General features: G+C 44.2%; 1 protein-coding gene across 2 annotated transcripts in view; it reads left to right on the forward strand.

The window, feature by feature from the left end:
• Positions 1–24004, forward strand: part of PDE6B (phosphodiesterase 6B) — a 653633-nt gene that overhangs the window by 177429 nt on the left and 452200 nt on the right. The window contains exons 5-6 of one of the 2 annotated variants that reach the window (XM_069626382.1): positions 22541–22615; positions 22703–22767. In XM_069626382.1, coding sequence (XP_069482483.1) covers positions 22541–22615; positions 22703–22767 — 140 coding nt within the window. The remainder of the gene's footprint in view (positions 1–22540; positions 22616–22702; positions 22768–24004) is intronic. The other variant, XM_069626383.1, reaches the window with a different exon arrangement.

Here is a 24004-nt window from a genome sequence, read left to right on the forward strand (position 1 = left end):
TCCTGAGTTGGTTTGATTATTTGGTATCAGAATTATTCTGCATCCCCATCCATTTCATGCACGTTACCCAAAGGGCTCTAAACTCAGTTTTGTCAGGGTAGACTGGGTGTTCGGGAATGAATTATCAGAGGGACGTGGAAAAGAATGATTGGGAGTATTCATATAGGAAACAGGATAACAGGAATTCTGCAAAAGATAATTTCTGGGTTCAATGGGGTTTGGGATCCTAGGGGATTTATTATATACAGAGGGGTTGTTGGATTTGGGCCAGAGAGCTTCAGTGAGAGGAAGGGGGGCAGATGTAGTACAGCCTAGAAAGGCCTCAGGGATTTCGTCTTCCTCTCCTTCTTCCTCTGTACAAGACTGCATCTCACCTGGGGCATTTCCCTGAGCACAACCCTGGGCGTCCCTACCCAGGTGATCCTCCCTCACTCTTCCACAACTAGGGTTGGGATCTGAGAGCACCAGCCCTTCCCTGGCCACCTGAATAATGGATTCTCCAGGTCTACTCGGGAGAATACCCTCAGGTTTCTCACAGTCTCCTACCGAGGCCACAGTTCTGGCTAATACAGCGATCTTCTTGGACTACGTATTCATGAGTTGGAGCAGAGTCAACAGCACTTTGGGACACTGCTGTGTGTATTACTGCCTTCCAACGATGGTGGGTGAGCAAGGACCAGATCATCCCTTGTCCTCCCAAGCTAAATAGGGAATTCCATGGCCTTACCTGATGCCCACTGGCTATTATGGAGTATAGCTGAGGGGAGAAACCTCATAGCTCTGTGTCACTGTAAAAGATGCCATTCCAGTAGACTGTCCATTAGGAAATGATAAACATGATCACAGGATCCATGGTGAAAGAAGCGGCTGCTTCTATGGCGAAAGAAGCAGCAGGAAGCAGCTCTGGTGGCCATTGTTCGAGGGGCTCTTCTGACTGGAGATGGTGAAAGAGTAGCCCCCGCCAGTACTACCCAGTCCTGATCCAGAGTCTCCTGCCAAAGAGGATCTAGTCGCCACTGAGATGCCTGCTGCAGAGACATCACACTCAGTGACCTCAGGGTTGCCTACAGGAGTAGAACAAGAACCTGAGGTGGAGGCAACAGTAGTTCCAGACGACAACGGCCTCCCTGAGCTAGGCCACTTGTCCTAAGCTGGGGGCCTGAGTCACGTGACTGTCAAACTTTGGCAGATCTACATGAGCAGACAGAGAAGCAGGCCAAGGGGAAGAACCTAGGATGTTCATGGTGTACTGGGAGAGTGATCACCTGTACAGTGAGCACCAGAACTCTGAGGCAGTGCCCAGCCGCCATTTGGTAGTCTCTCAGTGCTACAGGAGGTTCCTTTGGACTTGGATCACAGCATTTTGTTGGCAGGTCATCTAGGAATGACTGACAACCAACAGGCTGTCTGCCCATTTCTACTAGTCCCAGATTGGGTCAAAGATCAGAGAATGTGTCCAGTCCTGCCACACTTGCCAAGCATCTGGCAAGACTGGCAGAGCACCAAGGCCCCATAATTCCACTACCCAATGTTTGGGCTGCCTTTCGAGAGAATAGGTATGGACATCATGGGTCCTCTGGATCACCAAACCTTCACAGAAAGCCTTTACATTTTGGTTGTGTAGGGTTCCCTAAAGAAGTAATTTCTGATCAGGGATCCAACTTCATATCAGTGTATATGAAGGCTATGTGGGATGAGTGTGGGTAACCCACAAGTTCTCAACAGCCTTTCATCCACAAACCGATGGGCTTGTTGAGCAGCTCAACAAGACCCTCAAGGGCATGATAACTGGCTTGGAAGAGCCCATAAGGAGAAAGTGGCATACTCTCATGAAATGTCCCTGTTCTCCTTGCGGGAGGTACTAAAAAACGGTATTGGGTTCAATTCCTTTGAGCTCCTGTTTGGCCATCCCATTCGGGGTCCATTAAGTGTGGAGCCAGGAGGATGAGAGGGCAATCCTCAAATTCCTTCCCATGACATAGTGAACTATGTGCTTGGACGTTGATCCAAAATGGCCAAGTACAGGAGCAGAGCACCCGGAACCTGAAGGCCAGCCAGGAGCTCATGAAGTACTGGCATAACCAGAAGGCCGCCATGACTTAGCACATGCCAGGTCAGATGGTCTGGATCATGGAACCAGACAAGCCCAGTGCCTTGCATGACAAGTGGACTGAGCCCTGTATGGTGCCAGAGAAATTCAGTGAGGTTAACTAGCTAATTTATACCAAGGAAACGAGGCAGACACATTGAGCACTCCATGTCAACCGGCTGAAACCCCATTACAGCCGGCATGACCTAGTGATAGCTCTTGTCACTGATTGTGAGACAGAGAGAAGACTGATACCCTCCCCAACTTGTTACATGCTGAACTCACTGATTGGTCCCTAGAGAGAGTTCAGATCACCCCAAACCTCATCAAACAGCAATTGTAGGATTGCCAGAAACTGCTGGATCAGTTTGTAGGATTGTTCTCGCTGACTCCAGGGAACATTGATTGTGGCGTCCATGATATCCACACCGGGAAGTGCAAGCTGCTGAAAGGTAGGATTCACAGGATGTCTTACAAGGTCAAAGACACCATCTAGAAGGAAGTCTGTAAAATGTTGGCCTTGGGGGTTATCAAATCTTCCTGAAGCCCCTGGGCTAACCTAGTAGTACTGGTCCCTAACAAGTTCAGTAGCAGAAAAACCAAAGTCCGCTTTTGCATAGTTGAGCCCTGAATGGCTCAACTTTGTCATGAATGTAGATGCCCACCCTATCCCAGGGGCAGACAAACTGATTGACTGGCTAGGAGCTGCTCCACAGTACCTCTGACCTCAAGGCAGGGTATTGGTAGTTCCCTCTGACTGACCATGCAAAAGAGAGGTCCACATTCTCCACTCATGAAGGGCATCACCAGTTCACAATCATGTCGATCAGACTAAAGAATGTCCCTGCCACCTTCTAGAGGATGGTGAACCAGGCTGTGCAGGGTTGGAAGACTTCAGTGTCAGCTACCTAGATGACAATGCGGTATTCAGTCACACTTGGGAAGACCATCTACCCCATCTGGAACAGGCACTTCGGGCCATACAGAAGGCTTACTTGACTATCAAGTCTTCCATATGCCAGATAGTGCAGGTTACTGTAACGTACTTAGGACACCAAGCGGGTGGCGGTACGAAACAGCCTCTCCAGGCTGTGATGGATTGGGACATCCCCTCCACCCAAACTCATGTGAGAGCTTGCCTAAGCCTCACACGTTATCGCTGCCCTTTTATTAATGGGTATGAGACTCTTGCCCACCCCCTAATTTATGTGACATTAAAAAAACTGCAGAAAAAGGTCACCCGGTCCCCCGCCTGCCAGTCCTCCTTCCAGGGCTTGAAGGGCTTGTCTGTGCAAGTCCCCAGTTCTAAACATCCTGGATTTTGAGTTTGTCATTCAGACAGACATATATTAATTTGGCAGTAGTCAGAAAAGCATGTGAATTTGTTTTCTTACCCTTATTGAATGTAATGCGAATCTCCCTTTCCTTATTTCCGGGAATTAGTTTTTAGTTGAAGTGTATCACGGTAGTTCCAGGGTTAAATCCCACCTAGAACAAATTTGGTTGTTCTGTTATGCTAACATTAGCCTTTTAACCTTCTATCGGATTGATTCTTTATGCATGATTCCCTAGCATATATTTAGACACATTTTAAACTCTAGTAAGCATGACTAGTAACATCTTTCTCATTGCATTTGTGTAAAAAGTGCTATTCATATTTACAATCCTCCAATCGCATTACATATCCTTGGTCTCATGCATTCTGTTACTCTAGCGGTCACTAGGAATTACTTTTTCAGTTGCAATGACTGGTAACCGATTTGCTCCCCATTTGTGTTTACCAAAACACCCTTTCGCGTGAGTTTGAAATCCCAACCAAAATATATTTTGTTTATGCCACTCGACATCAAGCGTGCTGAATTCTACATTGAGCATGCTTGTACCGTGATACACTTCAACTAAAAACTAATTCCCGGAAATAAGGAAAGGGAGATTCGCATTACATTCAATAAGGGTAAGAAAACAAATTCACATGCTTTTCTGACAGCCAAAAATTGTTAGGTCCATGCCATCCCATACTTACTTCTTTTTCGGATTGCACAAATTTAATTTTAATAAACTAACATAGTCACTGTAATGGATTTATTTTTAACCATTTGAGGTAACTAAGAGGTGCTGCACTTTTAGGTGTTCATGCAATTTGAGAATGCTAAAAGGATATACTACACAGCCTAAGTCACTATTCTAACTACTAAATGTGTTATAAAATATGCTAAAATGCTATTTCATATGTTATATTTTGTGTTTTGTTTTATTACATGTTACGTTTGCATTCAGCCCGGATTTGAAAAAGGCGCCAATGGAACGCCGAAACACGTGTCATCCATATGGGCAGAACATATATCAAATAAATTAAGAAAATATACTTGAAGAAACTTGACTACGTACTTTTATTCGTTTACATCAGAAATTTGGCGCAAAGAGGTGTAGGCACAAACAAACTACTGCTTACTTTACAAACGGAGCTGAGGGACTCTATGTCTCCGTGTTGACCTACATCCTTGTGACACAAGAATAAAATAATAAAATAAGAAAACCATTGCCAACTTTAATAGCACTAACATACGGGTCGCGAGAGTACACCTTATGAGATCCCCACTTAAGAAGTTCCTCACTCAGTATATATTAATTTGGTATCAGTGCAGTGCTGGCTCAACTGAACTCTGAATGTGCAGAACAACCTTGTGTGTACCTGATTAGGTGCTTCAACAAGAAAAAAGGCAACTGGGTTAGCATTGAGAAGGAGGCAGTTGCGGTAGTTTGGGCAGTATGCCAGCTGAAACCCTACATTTTTGGATCTCACTTCACCGTCCAAGCGGACTACAGACCTCTTAGGGCACTTATAGTCATGCAGGGAGATAATCCCAAATTAATGCATTTGGCCATATCCCTGCAGGGATTGGACATTTATTTATGTTTATTTATTTATACAGGAAGGAGCAATGCTCTTTTGATCACAAAATAAAGTACAACAGATAAGAAATCTGATTTGACAAGAAGGACTAAGCTGCATACAATGGGGTGAGCTTGAGTGACAGTCGGACCGAGTTGTGGTGGGGAGTAAATGGAACAGTCACCAGGGACATTACATTGGTAGACATACATAGATTAAGGACATTTTTAAGTGCAGGTAGGCGGTACGGCCAGTTGTGTTAGGGATGTGACCATGATGGATGAAGTGCTATAGAGGAGGCACTAGAATGTGATGGACAGGCCAGAGGCAAGGGAAATATGTTAGCTAGAAGGCAGATGAGAGGTAGGTTAAGAGTGTATCTCAGAGGTGAGGAGGTAGGCTTTTAGTATGGTTTTGAACGAAATCCTTGTGGACTGTTTCTCGGATGTCTGGGGAATAAAATTCCATGCAAGTGGAGCAAGGAGAGAGAAAAACGGAAGCGAGGGACAGCACAGGGAGGGTGAGGTGCTGCAACGGTATGCAAGGAGGCAGAGCAGAGATTACGAGGGGGCTTGTAGAGTTGGATAGATGAGGATAAATACAGTGGTGCCTTTCTCTGGATAGATTAATGAACCAGGAGAAGACATTTTAATCTCACCCCATCTTGCATTGTCAGCCATCCAGCCTGGTGATGATACGAGGAAATATGTGTGAAATGATGGAGTTCAACGAGAGTCCTGGTAGCAAAGTTAGTGATCTTGTTGGGGAGACCAAAGAGGATGATGGCACAGTAGTCAAGTTTAGAGAATACAAGAGTGTTTAAAAGATGCTTGGCAGTGTTGAAAGGAAGGAAGTGCCTAATTTTACTAATATTTAGGAGGTGGGGGCAAGCTCAAATTGGAGCTTTTAGATGAAAGTAGAGAAGGTGTGAGAAGTGAGAAGTGAGAAGTGTCGTAGATGAAACTGAAGATTCTAGCTGAGGAAGAGTAGGGCAAAGTGTCAGGTGGGAACTATATAGTCAGGGGAAGAGATGAGACAGAGTATTTGGCAGGGAAGAAGAGTACCTCTGTTTTGGTAGATGTAACATCAGAGAGTGCAAAGCCATCCAATATTTAATGGCAGAGAGACATTTTAAAATTTTGATAGAGATCAGAGGAGAGCTCAGGAAAAGAGAAGAATATTTTAGTGTCATCTTTGAATAGTTGGTACGAGAATCCAAAGGAGGAGATTAGTGACTCAAGAGCAGAGGTGTAGAGGTAAAGAGGATAGGACTCAAGAGAGAGCTCTGTGGAACACCAACAGTTGGAGGAGTTCAGAGGTGTTGTTGCTGCAGGAGACAGAGAATTGGTGAGGTGCCAGGTCGGATTCAATCCAGGCAAGGGCTTGATCATAAATTCCAAGAAGAAGAGAGCATTAAACAGATCAGAGTGATCAACAGTGTCAAAGGCAGGGGACAGGTCAAGGAGAAATAGGATAGAGGATAGGATAGGACTTGGACATCCAACACAAACCTGGGTTGGAGCACCCGAATGCAGGTGGCCTCAGTCAATTCTTTCGCCAAAAGGATGAGCAAATAAAAGATGTGGGTAATGTCATCTCTGAATGGGTAACCTCCTCATCAGATTTCCCTTTCAGAGCTCCATGACAAAAGCATAGAGAAGTTGTGCCCGGCTGCATCAGTAGCCTGATCTGCAGTGCCTACCATTGGCATAGGGCAGGTTCAAAGGCCGCAAGTAACCACTAGACACCTGCAACAATAGCCAAGTCTCTACAGCGCAGGGGTAGTATTCAAGGCATGGCTCCCTGTATCAAAACTAACCAATGATAGTGACAGGAAAAACTAAAATAAAGCTATGCCGGAGTTTAGGCATAGTGCATGGCTCTACTTATGATCATGGTCGCCACATTCAAATTGATATTGCATATGTGTCCACACCTGAGAGTCACCGCTGCCATGGAAGGTGATGTGTATTCTGGACAGAAGGGTTGAGATTGCCAAATGGCAAGACAGGAACCTGATTTAACGCTTACCTTAGACTCCTCGTGGACACCACGTGATATTCTGAAACTTCTCAGGTTGCGCAGTTATCTTTTGTTCACTACCCCAACTGGACTCTCTTTCTATACCACAGAAAACAAATTACAACACGAGAATAATTGGAATGCGTCCTAATGTAAGGAAAAAATTATAGGTCAAAATTCCAGCAACCGTATAGTTCAGTTACCTTAGTTGGCGATTTGGTTAGCTCTCCATCCTGCTTCTGCGCAGGGGTGCGTGTTCTGAAGAAGGGCCTAAACAAGGGAAGAAGGACTGCCCAATATGAAATGTAGGGTTTAGATAAAATGCCCTATGGTGAGGTGGAAAGAAAACTCAACCTATTCCAACAACACAACCGTGACTGGATAGGTAAGGTTATTCTCCGGAACTCCTGGAAATACCTCAAAGGTGCAATTCCTAACAATTCCCAGTCAGAAATAGTATTGCTAACAAACTCCTTGCAAAAAACACCCTAATGTGTCTAAAACTGAACGTGCACAACCCTTAACCTTTATGGCACCTTAATGTGTAAAATTAGTGTACCTAACTGTGACAGAAAAAACGGAACACTTCTGTTCCTAGAAACAAAATCTCCACACGAAACCCCCTAGCTCCGTAATACTAAAACAATACTGGCGGTTAAACATACACTTGCCCTTGGAGAACGAATGTACGCAGAGCACTCGCCATTTAAGAACAAATAATAAGTGGAGACAGCTAATGAGGTAAATGATACTTGCTGTGGAAAGGAGACAGAACAGGAATGAGTGCCTCGAAAATCTCCTCACAAAACGAAACGCCAAAAGGAATGTGTCTCCCGCCAGCTCCACACTGACGAACGCCAACTCCACACAGAGTTCACAGAATAGTTGTTGCGGAACGGCACAGGAAAACAATGACCATGGCACTACAGAGGGGGTATCTATGAATTACAAGGTAACTGAGGAATTCCTGTCAGAGGGATGAACCGCGGTAAGTGTTCGCTGAACACAGCTGAAGACGCGAAGCGCCGTTGAACAAAGGGGAGGGGCTTAAGTACTCCAGAGTGACAGAAAACTAGACCGCTTGCCCAATCTAGAGGTTGTAACATCAGGCGGCCATGTTGGTTGATGAGGAAGAGCCTAGCCCTACCTATCCTTAGACCAGGAATTGTAAGCAGCCACCCAGGAAATTTTGGAAATTCTTTTGAGGGGAAACCCCGTAGTCATGACAGTATTCCCCCCCGAAGCTCCCCCTAAACTGAAATTCCCCCTCCCTGGTTTGGACGGGTGGTTGCGGTGAAAAATTCTGAATAACCTAGGGGCATGAACATTCTCGCAGGGTTCCCAAATTCTGTCTTGAGGGCCGTAACCCTTCCAATCCACTAAGTAGAATAGCTTATTACACACAATCTTGGAATCTAAGATGGCCTTGACTTCATATTCTAGTTGGTCATTATCTACAACCACAGGGGCTGGTGCTTTGGAAATTCGTGTGTTTGGATTGACAGGCTTTAAAAGAGATACGTGAAATACTGAATGGATTTTCATGGTTTTTGGAAGGGTTAGCTACCTGGCCACGGGATTGATGATTTTTTCAATAGCAAAAGGTCCCAGGAAGCGGGGAAGGAATTTTCTAGATCCCTTCAAGGTCAGATTTCGAGTGGCTAACCAAACCAAATTTCCCACCTTATACTCTGGTGCAACACATCTTTTGTCATCAGCAAATTTCTTCTGGGATTCTTTAGCCACAGATAATTGTTCTCGAGCTTGAGCTATGGCAGTGGTGATTTTTTCATGCAGAGATTTTACTGCTGGCATTTCCAACGGTTCAGGTGGATCGTAAGCTGAGGTACGTGGATGTCGACCATGCAAGGTGTAAAAAGGACTCAAACCAGTGGAGGAATGGACAGAATTGTTATATGCATATTCAGTTATCCACAAAACGTTTAGCCAGGTGTCTTCTAGTTGGTGTAACATACATCTAAGGTACTGCTCCAAGGTTTGATTGGTTCGCTCAGTTTGACCGTCAGTTTGGGGATGATGACTGGTGGACAAACGTACATCGATTTTAGCCAACTCGCAACATTTTCTCCAAAACTTAGAGACAAATTGGCTTCCTCGATCAGAGATTATAACCCTAGGAAAGCCATGCAACTTCACAATATTCTCCAAAAAGGTTTTTGCCAGCACTGAGGCTGACGGCAATCCTTTCAATGCTATGAAATGTGCAATCTTGGAGAAAAAGTCCACCACCACCATGATGGTGTCAAACCCTTCACAAGGAGGCAAATCTGTGATGAAGTCCATAGAGATGGTGTGCCAGGGGTTTGGTGGCACATTCAACGGAAGAAGCAAGCCAGCAGGTTTCCTTTTTTGATTCTTGTTTTGAGCGCAGTTACCACAAGTTTTCAAATGTTGAATGATATCTTTTCTCCAAGTAGGCCACCAATATGACCTCTTAACCTTCTCCATGGTCTTTGTGATTCCGGGGTGACCTTCCAAAAGAGTGTCATGATAGTTTGTAGCCACTTTTTCTTGTAGTTGGGGCGTGGGCAAGTACAACCGTTCCTGATAAAAGGGAAGGCCCTCCTGCACTGTAAAACCTTCTCCTCTGGATTCCCAGTTCAACAATTCGTCCTGCATCAGGTGGTTTTGAATTTCCTTTTTTAATTCTTCAAAGGCAGAGTCTGTTGTGTTCATTACTCCTAGGATTTTTTCTCCAGAAATTATCTCCACAGGATTCACCGGCACATAGGCTTCTTCCCCGTTACCAATTCGAGACAAGGCATCAGCCTTTCCATTTCGCACTCCTGGTCTGAAGGTGATAACAAAGTCATATTCAGCGAGAAAGAGAGCCCATCGTAACTGTCTTGAAGATTGTCCCTTCGCAGAGCGTAAGTATTGCAAGTTCCGATGGTCGGTGAAGATGGTCACAGTGTGTCGTGCGCCCAGCAAGTGATGCCTCCATTCCTTCAAGGCACAAATTATAGCCAAAAACTCCTTATCCGTAATGGTGTAATTCAATTCTGCAGCAGAGAACTTCTTTGACCAGAAAGCTACTGGGTGCAATTCTTGGGTGCCAGGATCACGCTGAGACAACACAGCTCCCATAGCTACATTTGAAGCATCAGTCTCAACTACAAACGGAAGATCGGGTCTCGGATGTTGGAGAACAGGTGCAGCAGTAAATTGCTCCTTTAGTTTCTTAAATGCCTCATCCGCTTCATTGGTCCATTCAAGTTTCCTGTTTTTTCTAAGTAGTGGGGTGATAGGATGAACTAGGCGAGAGAAATCAGAAACAAACCGTCTATAGAAATTTGCAAATCCCAGAAAACTCTGGATTCCTTTGACAGAAGTTGGAGCGGGCCAAGACAGGATGGCATCAACTTTTCTGTTATCCATTTTGATTCCACTTGAAGATAGAATGAACCCCAAGAATTCAATTTCGGGGACATAAAAATTACACTTCTCCAATTTCACATACAGAGAATTTTCTTGGAGCCTTTGAAGCACCGATGTCACGTGCTTAACATGATCCGCCAGGTTTGCAGAGAAAATCAGAATGTCATCCACATAGACCACCACACAGATGTCCAGTAGTTCTCTAAAGATATCATTCATAAAGGAATGAAAAGCAGCAGGAGCATTGCAAAGCCCGAAGGGCATGACTTGATATTCGAAGAGCCCGGAACGCGTTCAAAAAGCGGTTTTCCACTCCTCACCCTTCTTAATACGAATGAGATGATAGGCACCTCTAAGATCAAGCTTGGTGAATATTCGTGCCTGCTTCACCTGATCCGGCAATGTCGAAATAAGGGGAAGAGGATAGCGGTTCTTCGCAGTGATTTGATTCAGTGCTCTGTAATCTATGCAGGTTCGCAAATCCCCTTCCTTCTTGGGCACAAAAAAAAGAGGAGATGCCACCGGTGACTTGGACGGTCTGATAAACCCATTGGCCAGGTATTGATCCAGATAAGACTTCAGATGAGCATTTTCTTTTTCAGTGAGGGCATAAATTCTGCTGCAAGGATGCTGAGCCCCTGGAATGAGATCGATTTGATAATCATAAGGTCTGTGTGGGGGCAAAATTTCCGCCTGTCGTTCTTCTTGAAAAATATCCTGGAATTTTTTGTATTCTACTGGTAACGAACCTATGAGGCCTAAGGTAGTTTTGCTAGTTATCTCAGGCTGCCTGGCGTTTTTCGAACCTTCTGCAGAAAAACACATACTCTGACATTTGGAGTTAAACGTCAATGTCCGGGAACACCAATCGATCACAGGGTTATGCTTCTCCAATCAAGGTATTCCCAAGATGATCTGGAATTGAGGAGCTTGAATCAGGTCAAAAGAGATCCTCTCCCTGTGTCCTTCCTGGCAAAGCATCATAAGGGGGCAGTGCACTGGGTTACGGGACCTGACACCAAAGGTGTGCCATCCACCCGGAAACATTTTCAGCTTCTAACTTATTCCTCAAAGGGAATCCCAATTTACTAGCCAGATGTTGATCCATGTAGTTGCCAATGGCCCCACAATCTATGTATGCAACTAATGCATGCCTCTCTGTGGGGTTCTTCTGGCAAAAAAGGACTATAGGACACACGAAGTGTGAGGTCGCTGCAACCTTTTCCATGCTCGACAAGCGGACCTCTAGACTTGTCGGGCACTGGAGTTTTACGCCGTCTGTTCTTTTTTATACGAATTAATTCCTCCTAAAGGCTTCCGTGAAGGTTTTACTGGACAATCCTTTAAAAAGTGATCGGCCTTGCCACAATACAAACACAACTGCAGTTGTCGTCTTTTCTCTCTCTCTGCTTGGGATATAGGGCCTCGAATTCCGCCCAACTGCATGGGTTCATTGTGAACATCTAATCCTGACTTCGACACTGGTTCCCTTGAACAGACTACAAAGGAACGGCTGTCCTGATGAGCTCGATCCGTTCTCCTATCCTGAAGACGATGATCCAACTGGATTGTCAGATCTATGAATTCTGTGATACATTCAGGCGGATTGACAACTTGAGCGAGAACATCCTTCAGCTCATTGCGCAGACCAGGATAAAACAACGTCACTCTCTTTTCTGTAGGCCAATTAGTTTCTGCCACTAATCGATTAAAAGTGGCTACATGTGCAAGCAGCTCCTGATTGCCCTGCTTGAGTGACAGTAACTCATTGTCCAATGCCTGGCCTTGTGAATGACGAGCAAACAGTTTCTCTAACTCTCGTTGGAATTCTGAAAAGTTCTGTAACACGGGATCATCCCGATTAACAAAAGGAATGGACCAATCGGCTGCATGACCACCTAAATAAGACAACACAAAGGCAACCTTTGATTGGTCAGTGGAGAACACGCCAGGTCTGCACAAAAAATGTAGTCTACACTGATTTAAAAACACTGCAAACCTTTTTGGGTCCCCCGTGAATCTTTTGGGAGGGGCCAAGGGAATATTTCCTGGAATCACCACTTGGACTGGAACTGGGGGCGATGTTGATGAGGAAGCTTGGGCATTACTTTGGGGAAGGGGAACCTGTCCCGCCTGATTCTGTAATAACTGGCGAGCCAATTCTTCAGTTTGTTCCCTATTGATTCCCAGTTCCCTTCTAAGAGCACCGGTTTCGGTCCGGGCTGCATGGACTTCAGCTCTAAGTTCTCCCAGTAGTTGAGCGAACTGGTCTACCTCAGAAGTTCCCATGATGCCCAGGCGGAGTATTTTTTATGGTGGCTTCGCGTTCTGTAACGCTTACCTTAGACTCCTCGGGGACACCACGTGATATTCTGAAACTTCTCAGGTTGCGCAGTTATCTTTTGTTCAGTACCCCAACTGGACTCTCTTTCTATACCACAGAAAACAAATTACAACACGAGAATAATTGGAATGCGTCCTAATGTAAGGAAAAAATTATAGGTCAAAATTCCAGCAACCGTATAGTTCAGTTACCTTAGTTGGTGATTTGGTTAGCTCTCCATCCTGCTTCTGCGCAGGGGTGCGTGTTCTGAAGAAGGGCCTAAACAAGGGAAGAAGGACTGCCCAATATGAAATGTAGGGTTTAGATAAAATGCCCTATGGTGAGGTGGAAAGAAAATTCAACCTATTCCAACAACACAACCGTGACTGGAGAGGTAAAGTTATTCTCCGGAACTCCTGGAAATACCTCAAAGGGCACAAAAAAAGAGGAGATGCCACCGGTGACTTGGACGGTCTGATAAACCCATTGGCCAGGTATTGATCCAGATAAGTCTTCAGATGAGCATTTTCTTTTTCAGTGAGGGCATAAATTCTGCTGCAAGGAAGCTGAGCCCCTGGAATGAGATCGATTTTACAGTCATAAGGTCTGTGTGGGGGCAAAATTTCCGCCTGTCGTTCTTCTTGAAAAATATCCTGGATTTTTTTGTATTCTACTGGTAACGAACCTATGAGGCCTAAGGAAGTGTTGCTAGTTATCTCAGGCTGCATGGCGTTTTTCGAACCTTCTGCAGAAAAACACATACTCTGACATTTGGAGTTAAACGTCAATGTCCGGGAACACCAATCGATCACAGGGTTATGCTTCTCCAACCAAGGTATTCCCAAGATGATCTGGAATTGAGGAGCTTGAATCAGGTCAAAAGAGATCCTCTCCCTGTGTCCTTCCTGGCAAAGAATCATAAGGGGGTCAGTGCACTGGGTTACGGGACCTGACACCAAAGGTGTGCCATCCACCCCGGAAACATTTTCAGCTTCTAACTTATTCCTCAAAGGGAATCCCAATTTACTAGCCAGATGTTGATCCATGTAGTTGCCAATGGCCCCACAATCTATGTATGCAACTAATGCATGCCTCTCTGTGGGGTTCTTCTGGAAAAAAAGGACTATAGGACACACGAAGTGTGAGGTCGCTGCAACCTTTTCCATGCTCGACAAGCGGACCTCTAGACTTGTCGGGCACTGGAGTTTTCCGCCGTCTGTTCTTTTTTTATCCGGATTAATTCCTCCTAAAGGCTTCCGTGAAGGTTTTACTGGACAATCCTTTAAAAAGTGACCGGCCTTGCCACAATACAAACACAACTGCAGTTGTCGTCTTTTCTCTCTCTCTGCTTGGGATATAGGGCCTCGAATTCCGCCCAACTGCATGGGTTCATTGTGAACATCTAATCCTGACTTCGACACTGGTTCCCTTGAACGGACTACAAAGGGTCGGCTGTCCTGATGAGCTCGATCCATTCTCCTATCCTGAAGACGATGATCCAACTGGATTGTCAGATCTATGAATTCTGTGATACATTCAGGCGGATTGACAACTTGAGCGAGAACATCCTTCAGCTCATTGCGCAGACCACGATAAAACAACGTCACTCTCTTTTCTGTAGGCCAATTAGTTTCTGCCACTAATCGATTAAAAGTGGCTACATATGCAAGCAGCTCCTGATTGCCCTGCTTGAGTGACAGTAACTCATTGTCCAATGCCTGCCCTTGTGAATGGCGAGCAAACAGTTTCTCTAACTCTCGTTGGAATTCTGAAATGTTCTGTAACACTGGATCATCCCGATTAACAAAAGCAATGGACCAATCGGCTGCATGACCACCTAGATAAGACAACACGAAGGCAACCTTTGATTGGTCAGTGGAGAACACGCCAGGTCTGCACAAAAAATGTAGTCTACACTGATTTAAAAACACTGCAAACCTTTTTGGGTCCCCCGTGAATCTTTCGGGAGGGGCCAAGGGAATATTTCCTGGAATCACCACTTGGACTGGAACTGGGGGCGATGTTGATGAGTAAGCTTGGGCATTACTTTGGGGAAGGGGAACCTGTCCCCCCTCATTCTGTAATAACTGGCGAGCCAATTCTTCAGTTCGTTCCCTATTAATTCCCAGTTCCCTTCTAAGAGCACCGGTTTCGGTCCGGGCTGCATGGACTTCAGCTCTAAGTTCTCCCAGTAGTTGAGCTAACTGGTCTACCTCAGAAGTTCCCATGATGCCCAGGCGGAGTATTTTTTATGGTGGCTTTGTGTTCTGTAACGCTTACCTTAGACTCCTCCGGGACACCACGTGATATTCTGAAACTTCTCAGGTTGCGCAGTTATCTTTTGTTCACTACCCCAACTGGACTCTCTTTCTATACCACAGAAAACAAATTACAACACGAGAATAATTGGAATGCGTCCTAATGTAAGGAAAAAAATATAGGTCAAAATTCCAGCAACCGTATAGTTCAGTTACCTTAGTTGGTGATTTGGTTAGCTCTCCATCCTGCTTCTGCGCAGGGGTGCGTGTTCTGAAGAAGGGCCTAAACAAGGGAAGAAGGACTGCCCAATATGAAATGTAGGGTTTAGATAAAATGCCCTATGGTGAGGTGGAAAGAAAATTCAACCTATTCCAACAACACAACCGTGACTGGAGAGGTAAAGTTATTCTCCGGAACTCCTGGAAATACCTCAAGGGTGCAATTCCTAACAATTCCCAGTCAGAAATAGTATTGCTAACAAACTCCTTGCAAGAAACACCCTAATGTGTCTAAAACTGAACGTGCACAACCCTTAACCTTTATGGCACCTTAATGTGTAGAATTAGTGTACCTAACTGTGACAGAAAAAACGGAACACTTCTGTTCCTAGAAACAAAATCTCCACACGAAAACCTCTAGCTCCGTAATACTAAAACAATACTGGCGGTTAAACATACACTTGCCCTTGGAGAACGAATGTACGCAGAGCACTCGCCATTTAAGAACAAATAATAAGTGGAGACAGCTAATGAGGTAAATGATACTTGCTGTGGAAAGGAGACAGAACAGGAATGAGTGCCTCGAAAATCTCCTCACAAAACGAAACGCCAAAAGGAATGCGTCTCCCACCAGCTCCACACTGACGAACGCCAACTCCACACAGAGTTCACAGAATAGTTGTTGCGGAACGGCACAGGAAAACAATGACCATGGCACTACAGAGGGGTTATCTATGAATTACAAGGGAACTGAGGAATTCCTGTCAGAGGGATGAACCGCGGTAAGCGTCCGCTGAACACAGCTGAAGACGGGAAGCGCCGTTGAACAAAGGGGAGGGGCTTAAGTACTCCAGAGTGACAGAAAACTAGACCGCTTGCCCAATCTAGAGGTTGTAACATCAGGCGGCCATGTTGGTTGATGAGGAAGAGCCCAGCCCTACCTATCCTTAGACCAGGAATTGTAAGCGGCCACCCAGGAAATTTTGGAAATTCTTTTGAGGGGAAACCCCGTAGTCATGACACCTGAATGGTCATATCTCTTCTTCAATCTCTTTGTGAGTGCATGTATTACCCTCTGACAGAGACAGCCATGCAGCGGGCATCTATCCTGGCCCCAGGCATCAAAGGACCACACCCATTCAAAAGGAGTAGCCTCACACCAGGGTGTTGCATCTCTAAAAGTCTTTGTTCTTAGTGAGAAGGGAAAGAGGCGGGATCAGATTAGACAGGATGATATGTATCCTAGCCATGTATGAGAGTGAGCAATAGCTCAAGCCGTGTAGTCTTTAGGCACAATAGCTTGTAAATAGTCAAATGCATTGAAATGTATTCATGCAGTGAGCATATATCCACAAGTATGAAAAGAGTTTTCCATCCACTCTAAATGTCTGGGCTTTGAGCCAGTCTAATCAGTTGTTTTGGAACACACGGTTACACTATAACTAACAGCTCCTAGGTTGCAATCCAATGGTCTGAGATGTCTTCCAATTGTTCTTTTTGTAAATGGTACCTTCTGTTCTAAAAAACAATAACAAGGTACTGGGCTGCAATCCACCAGCCTGGGATGTGTTTCAATTGTTCTTTTTGTTTTGGTAAATAGTACCTCCTGTTCTAATGAACAATAAAAATGTCCTGAAAGACTACAACGGACTACAAGGCTTCTGGGCTAGGCTGGATGTGAGGGAGATAGTTGACTGATGAGCTTGGGCATTGAAAAATGTCAGGCTTTTATTATCTCAACAACTATGTGAACAACTGTGCTAATGCTATAAAATGCCAGTTCCTAGGAGGTGCCGTCAGTGATGTTCCTGTCCCTGCAATAGGCAGGTTGGAGGCAGAGCTGAAGGACCTAGGAGCAAGCTGGAACTACTTCCTCCATCGTAACCTATGGAGAGGGGGGGATGGTGTGAGTGAGGGATGATCATGCCTCCTTTTTTCTGCTCGGATTTTGAAGCATCTGAAATTGCATTACTGGGCTTCAGAAGCACAGGAGGAGTTTCTTTTTGCTTTTTGAGAAAACTATTATTTTTGACTGAGCTACATAGGAAAGCACCCCTAACAATGGCAATCAGCTCACCACCTATGAAACCAGTTTATTCAGATTTGGCTTTTGTTTGCATAATGGTCAATTCAAATTGACACTAAATCTTTGAAGGCATTTAAACAAAATTAAGGCATGTTTACCTTTTTTGCTGCTTTTTGCTAAGAGACCATAATGATTTTGATAGGTGTTTTTTCCAATTGGATTTTATATTTCTGGATATTTTTCTGGGTTTGTAATGGATTGTACAAACCACAAGCCTTCATCAAGGCTCCAGGCATCCATCCTTCAGCTCTCTTCCCCCTACTACCAGAGGACTGCATTGATTATGAGAACCAGTTATACTCATTTTCAATATACCATTGGGAAAGAGAAGAGGTATTAAGAAGGTTGTTCATTTTATGATACTGTTTAGTGAGAAGTGATTAGGTAATCAATTACTTTTAAGGAGCTATTATGTTTTGAGATGGTTGACTCATCTTAAGTAGATGTATAGACTATACAATGATAGCTGTATTGGCATTTATAACCCTTTGTATATTGAGTGTGTTATGTGTAGTTACACCGATGGTGCTAATGTTCTTATATTACTTATTTCTCATAATAAAAAGAATTACACTTTACAGGAGAGTGTGAATGCATTAATTCAGTGTTCGGTATTGAGAATCAAGTCAGATGCATGTATGCATATGTATTAAATGTGGGGCGTCTATGTAATGTACTGTATATTGTTTGACTCTATATGGTGCATGCTTTGATAATGGAGGGGCTAGTAGAATGTTTGAACTGTACACCCTCAATAAAATATATGACATTAGTAAATCAGCCATGTATGGATAAGTGAGGGTGGCTAACTCAGTGCAGGGGTGTGTTGCCTACTCTGTCTTTTGATGCCTAGTGACAGGTATATGCTTTTCTCTACCTCTATTCCTACCACAACCGAGACTGGGGGGTCTAGCACACTCCCCTTGGGATGCAGGAAAGGTTCTGTGAGATAGAGGTGATATGAATCATGTCATTTTGGAGAGCACCAGGGACTCTATAGATTAAACAACCCTACCCCCTATGTTTTCCCCCTACTTAGTTACTGAAGAGCTAAAGGGGTTGCTACAGGCCTGGCAATACAACAAATTTGTTAAAAAGTCTTAAAAACACACTTTAGTGGAGATCAGGGTGTCTTTATTAAGCAATTAATTTTAAAAGCTATCTAGCTAAGAGATACTAGAATGGTTAACCCACATGTTAATGTCCCTATACCTGAAGATTGCCACCTAGCAGTAACCAGATGGTGACATAAAGGCGTTGTTAGGGATGTTGACACCAATTTCAAAGTGGCAGTGGCTGTACCTGGAGGATTGCCTGGGGAACCCCTTTTTACACATTTGAAGAAACCCGGCATCAAACCAAGGGGCAGGTTCGACACCCTATACATTAGGAGGGACCTAGACCTGATACAGTATGCACCTTTTAGGTATCCAGTGTCAACTTTGGAGCAGGTAGACAACCAGAACTGGTTTTAAGGGTTTGACCTATCCCACTACCAGGGCTTGGCATGTCCCTTTTGCTATGGAAGGGTTACCCTTAGAGCACATCCTTAGGTACCACCCAAATAGGGAGGCAAATGATCCCTATACCACAGAACTACGGCTTTGTGAGGGGATACTTTGACACTGTTCATGCTCAGGCTATGGAGTTCAGAGTTCTCGGGGCTGCACTAGCAACACCTAGACCTGTAGAAATGGCACACAAAGCAACAGGAAGTCGCAAAATGGTATTCCACTAAATTGAGCCTACCTAAGGCAGCCTACCGTCAAGTTACTGCTCAGGAGAGGCTGAGGGATTTAGCAAGCATAATGGCAGCAGGTTGTAATACACCTATAGACCACTGTGACAGCAGGGTTTCAGTTCATAGTTGGCTATACCTTCATCTAATAGGGACTGTTTCAATTACAGCATTAACATCCACTCTGCGAGAAATATGGAACTCACAGGGAGCAGAAGCATCCATGAGATAAGGACTAGCAATAGTTGGGGAAATTATCTCATGATAGAGGGAGTAATCATGCCACTAATAAAAGCAGAATCAGTGAGAGTAGAAGTCTTCAAAAGCCTTGCCATGTTGCCCGGTGAGCAAGAAATGAAACTCTAATTTTGTCAAATTGCGACGGCTATCTATATCTCCCAAGGTAATGATCACCTGGGTAGACACACTGGGAAGGGGGCATGGAAGGAATTAAGTGGAAAGCACATGAAAAGGGCGTTGCCTACTGACACTACACGTACCAGGTGGAATACAGACAGAAACCCCTTCTCAGCTAGAGGTAGAAAGGGAAGGGGACATGCCTTCAGCCTGCCCCATATAGGAGAGGAAGAGATTGAGATCTTTCATAGCAGGGCAGTATCTATAGAGAGGAATGGTACTGGCACCAGGCAGAACTCTTCATGGGATATAAGATCCTATGAGGGCAGAAGTGGTGTGAGAAGTACCTACCATCTCAGGGTTAGGGCACAGCTCAGGCAACCACAAAGATACAGAGGTGAGGACTATCCTTCTTCTCCTTCACAGAAGAGACGAAACAAGGCCTGGCACCCAAGGCAGAGCAGAAGCAGCTATAAGAGTGGACAATGCTACACTCACAGGATAATTCCAGTGACTAAAAAAACAAACAATGGGCTAATAGTTCTGTTGGATTCTGGCACACAGGTCTCCCTAAACAGAGAAAGACACAAGAAGCTGTTACATTACATTCCTTCTGATGAGACAGTAGAAGTTATTACTCCCTCCAAAGAAGTGGTTGATACAATGAAGTGCATCTGGTTGGAATACAGCTTGAAGGGGAATACCCAAACGAAATAGAGGCACTGTTTTGGTCTAAGTTGAACAAAACACAAGATGGCCTTTTAGCACAACAAGACTGGCACAGGCTTTACTTTAGGGAAAGCCCTGAGGTGTGGGGGGGGTAATTAAGGGAATCTTTTCAAAAGAGGTTGAAGAACACTTAGTGAACAATTATGCAGTATTATGGGCTGTTCTAGATGAAGCACAATTATTAAAGAATCATGTAGGGCATGATATAGATTGCCCTCCATATAGAATGAGTGTTTGCAACACCAAACCTCAGAGACAGCATCCAATCAAAGCACAAGCAATTCCACATTTAAAGATAATAGTGGATAAGTTAGAATAGACCAAGGGGTTCTGGTACAACAAGCAAACCCACACAACACAGCACTACTTAGAGTATTAAAGTCAGATGGTTCATATCGTCTGGTAATTGACTTTAGGACTCTTAATGCAAATGCACGCACAGAGGCTGTTCAGGACATGCATAGTGCAGGCCTTTTGAGTAGCATATACAGACAAAAGTAAAAGACTGTATTGGCTGTGGGTAATGGATGTTTTGCACAACTTTAGGATCTAGAGAGCTATAAATACACAGCTATAACATTCAGAGGGAAGCAGCTTTGTTTCACAAGACTCCCACAAGGGTACAAATACAGTCCCAAAATAGTCCAGAGATTTTCAAGCAGAATGCAATCCCTTTTAGAGGCATTCACAGTCGCTGGACATATGTATATGACATTTACAGTACACATGATGATTTCAAAGGTGGATTTGATCATGGGAACACTAGCAGCTAAAGGCCACATTTTCAATTTCAAGAAATCTGATATAGCCCATAGGGAAATCATTTTTCTGGGGTTTTCTTTATCTGATAAGGGGAGGGGGCTTGCACATCAATTCCTGGGGAAATGCACAGACTTGCAGAGCCCACACACACTTAAAAAAGTTACAGGCCTTGCTTGGTCATTTGAATGTTGGACCTTCATACGTTGCAGAGTGTGCAGCTATAGCAAAACCACTATATGACCTGTTGAAACCACACACACATTTTGCAGCTCATTTACTAGCAAATGACTCAGAGTATTCCTCTTCAGGACAGAAACAAAGAAAACGATTTAGAAGTGACATTGTTTCCTGGTCTGAATGCATTTGCATATGTAGTATGTAATCAGGGTGAGACGAACCCCATAGCAGACTTTTCACATGTGTATACAATTCCAGAGCAGAGGTTTCCTCCAGAGGAGACGATTCTCGCTGCAGTTCAAATAATAGTGCAGACGGAATGCACACTAGCGGCAAACAAAATTATACACATAAACACACCGTTAGTGCAGTTAAAAGTGGCTACCAGCTCCAGTATCCTAAATGCAAAGGACCTACACTCAAGTAGGGTCTAATGGGCATCCACCCAAGCAGCACAGATATAAATGCCATTACAAACCAGAAGTCCAACAGATGTATGAACTGGAATGGTCTTTAAAGCCATAAGCAGATTCAGCAGCACCAGACATCGCACTTTGGACTCTGGAATAGTGCTATACTGTGATTGGATTGCTGTTCCAGCAGATGGGACACATTCTAAATATTCTGCTGCCTGTGCTGCTGTGAAAGGTCATTTCAACCATAAGAAGGAGTTTGAACACCAGGATACACAAACAAAGCATTTAGGTAATACATCAACTCGGGTTGGTGAGTTACCTGGCCTCGTCCTTTCATTCACGCCACGACACATTTTCATTCATTTCTATGGCTAAGAGGAAGGGTGGAACGCAACTTGTGTTACCGCAGCTCCCTTCCTCTCTGCCATACAAATACTCCAGAATTTTCATGTAGGTGCAAATGCAGGGGATCCCTATGGAGTCTGCCTGCCTTTTGCACCATAGGGATTTATTGTAAACACTGTCTGCCATGTGCACATGGCAGGCAATGCCTACTCTATTTGCACTGCAGAGTCTAAAAGGGAAGGACAAAAGGCAGCATACATGTTTGTACGCCACCTTCTGCCCTCCCCTTATTTGCATTCCACTGTTTACGTAACATATCCCCACAGCCAAATTGCAGGCTTATACAAAACGAGCTCAAAAGTGTTATAGCCAAATTGTGTGAACACCACATGTGGCTATCTATGTGAACTATCCTACACATGCAATTTGCATTGGTTGTAAATGCAAGGGAGCTGATACCTCAAAAATGCTTCAAGCATCTCCAGATGTGTTCTACGTTTAGGCTTTGAATCAAGTACGAGGTATCAGGTACAATCAAAGATGCAGCAGGGTACCACCTCTTTTGATCCGGTGCGCTCTTTGTGCCTCAGGCCTTTAAATGGATAGCCTTGTTTTGCCCATACAAATCCACTTCCTTGTGAATTAGCATTGGTCCGTGGATTTTACGAATGCTGAATGTGTGTAAAATGACATGCAGTTGACTATTTTATTTTGTTTATTTTTGCAGGAGTTTTTTGACATGTGGCCTGTACTTATGGGTGAAGTTCCTCCATACTCGGGGCCAAGAACACCAGATGGAAGGGTATGTTTAACTTCTTTGATATACATTCTCACTGCCTGTCAATAGGAACATTTTGCAGCTCTCAACAATATTTGTATTCCTTTGTAGGAAATTGTCTTTTATAAAGTCATTGATTACATACTGCATGGAAAAGAGGAAATTAAAGTCATACCGTAAGTTAGCTAACTATTGTTTATATTATTTCTTACAATGTCATGATTCAGGAACTGTATGTGCATATTACTAAGTATGTATTCAATATGCTGAATATTAGTACCTTTTTAAACAATGCTAATGTTCATCAGTGTTGTTTGCTTGCCATGTGCAGACCATGATTTGGCCTCCGTCCACTTTCTTTGAGTTTAGCATTACATCCAGCATCAGGTGATAATAGTACAGTGCGTTAAGTGTTATAGTGCCACCCCATATAATTTACACACCATCATTATCTGCAATTGGAAATAACTGCGAGTGTAAAGGACAAATTACTAAGTATGTGTACAGCTCCAAACAACCTTTACTATGCAACGGTGCATTCGCGGTAAAGTGCATGTATAAAGAACAATCAGATCAGGTGCTCAAACACATCCTATATCAACTAATGGAACATCATTATATTACCACATCTGCAAAAATAGAAGCTGTGTTCCCTTCACTATCCAAAGGCATTGGCAAGTTAAAAGGATGCCAAGTCAAATTCCATATTGGCCTGACGGTAAAGCCAATGGCACATTACAGGGGTATCCAGTTCAACATTCAAGGTCCGGTGGAAAAGGATCTCCACTCCCTCATGAAAGATGACATCATTGAACTGGCAAAAGGGACTACCCTGTGGGTTTTTCCCTTTGTTCCAATGAGGAACCCCTCACTTTGTTTCCCTGTCGGAGAATTGGTCTGCTTCCCTCGCTGTGTCGCCCGAGGGATGCTGTTGTGTGCTAGAGGACATGATATGAAGTTGGGACTGCAGGGAGGCACTGTTAATGCTTCAGCTTTCTCACACTAGTCTGGAGCACCCGTGAGTTGGGCCCTGTCCGCCATTTTGCATATTCTGTTGGATGGGCAGCCGCATAATGCCGTGGCTCGGTGTGCTGGAATGGGGTCACCATATGAGGTCTCAATCCGGCTCGTCGATCTCCATGATATGCTCCAACTTGGTGCTGTGTTTCACCTCAAACCGCGCGTTTTAGCAGATTTTATTTGTTTGGTTGTTGGGCCAGAGCCGGGAGCTCTCAGGAAGCCATGCCGTGTGGCACAGCTCCAAGCCACCGCGATCAGTGCTTTTGTTTTTACAGTGCAGGATGGACCGAAGGTCTAAAATAGAGACCGTTCAAATTAAAATGAGCAAGTATTATATTGTTAGACTGTTTCATCCCATTAAAGGGGAGTGATTTCCTAGCTAACTAAACTAAA

The sequence above is a fragment of the Ambystoma mexicanum genome, chromosome 6p, assembly GCF_040938575.1.
Source record: "Ambystoma mexicanum isolate Mex_15411 chromosome 6p, UKY_AmexF1_1, whole genome shotgun sequence".
NCBI classification, from domain to species: Eukaryota; Metazoa; Chordata; class Amphibia; order Caudata; family Ambystomatidae; genus Ambystoma; species Ambystoma mexicanum.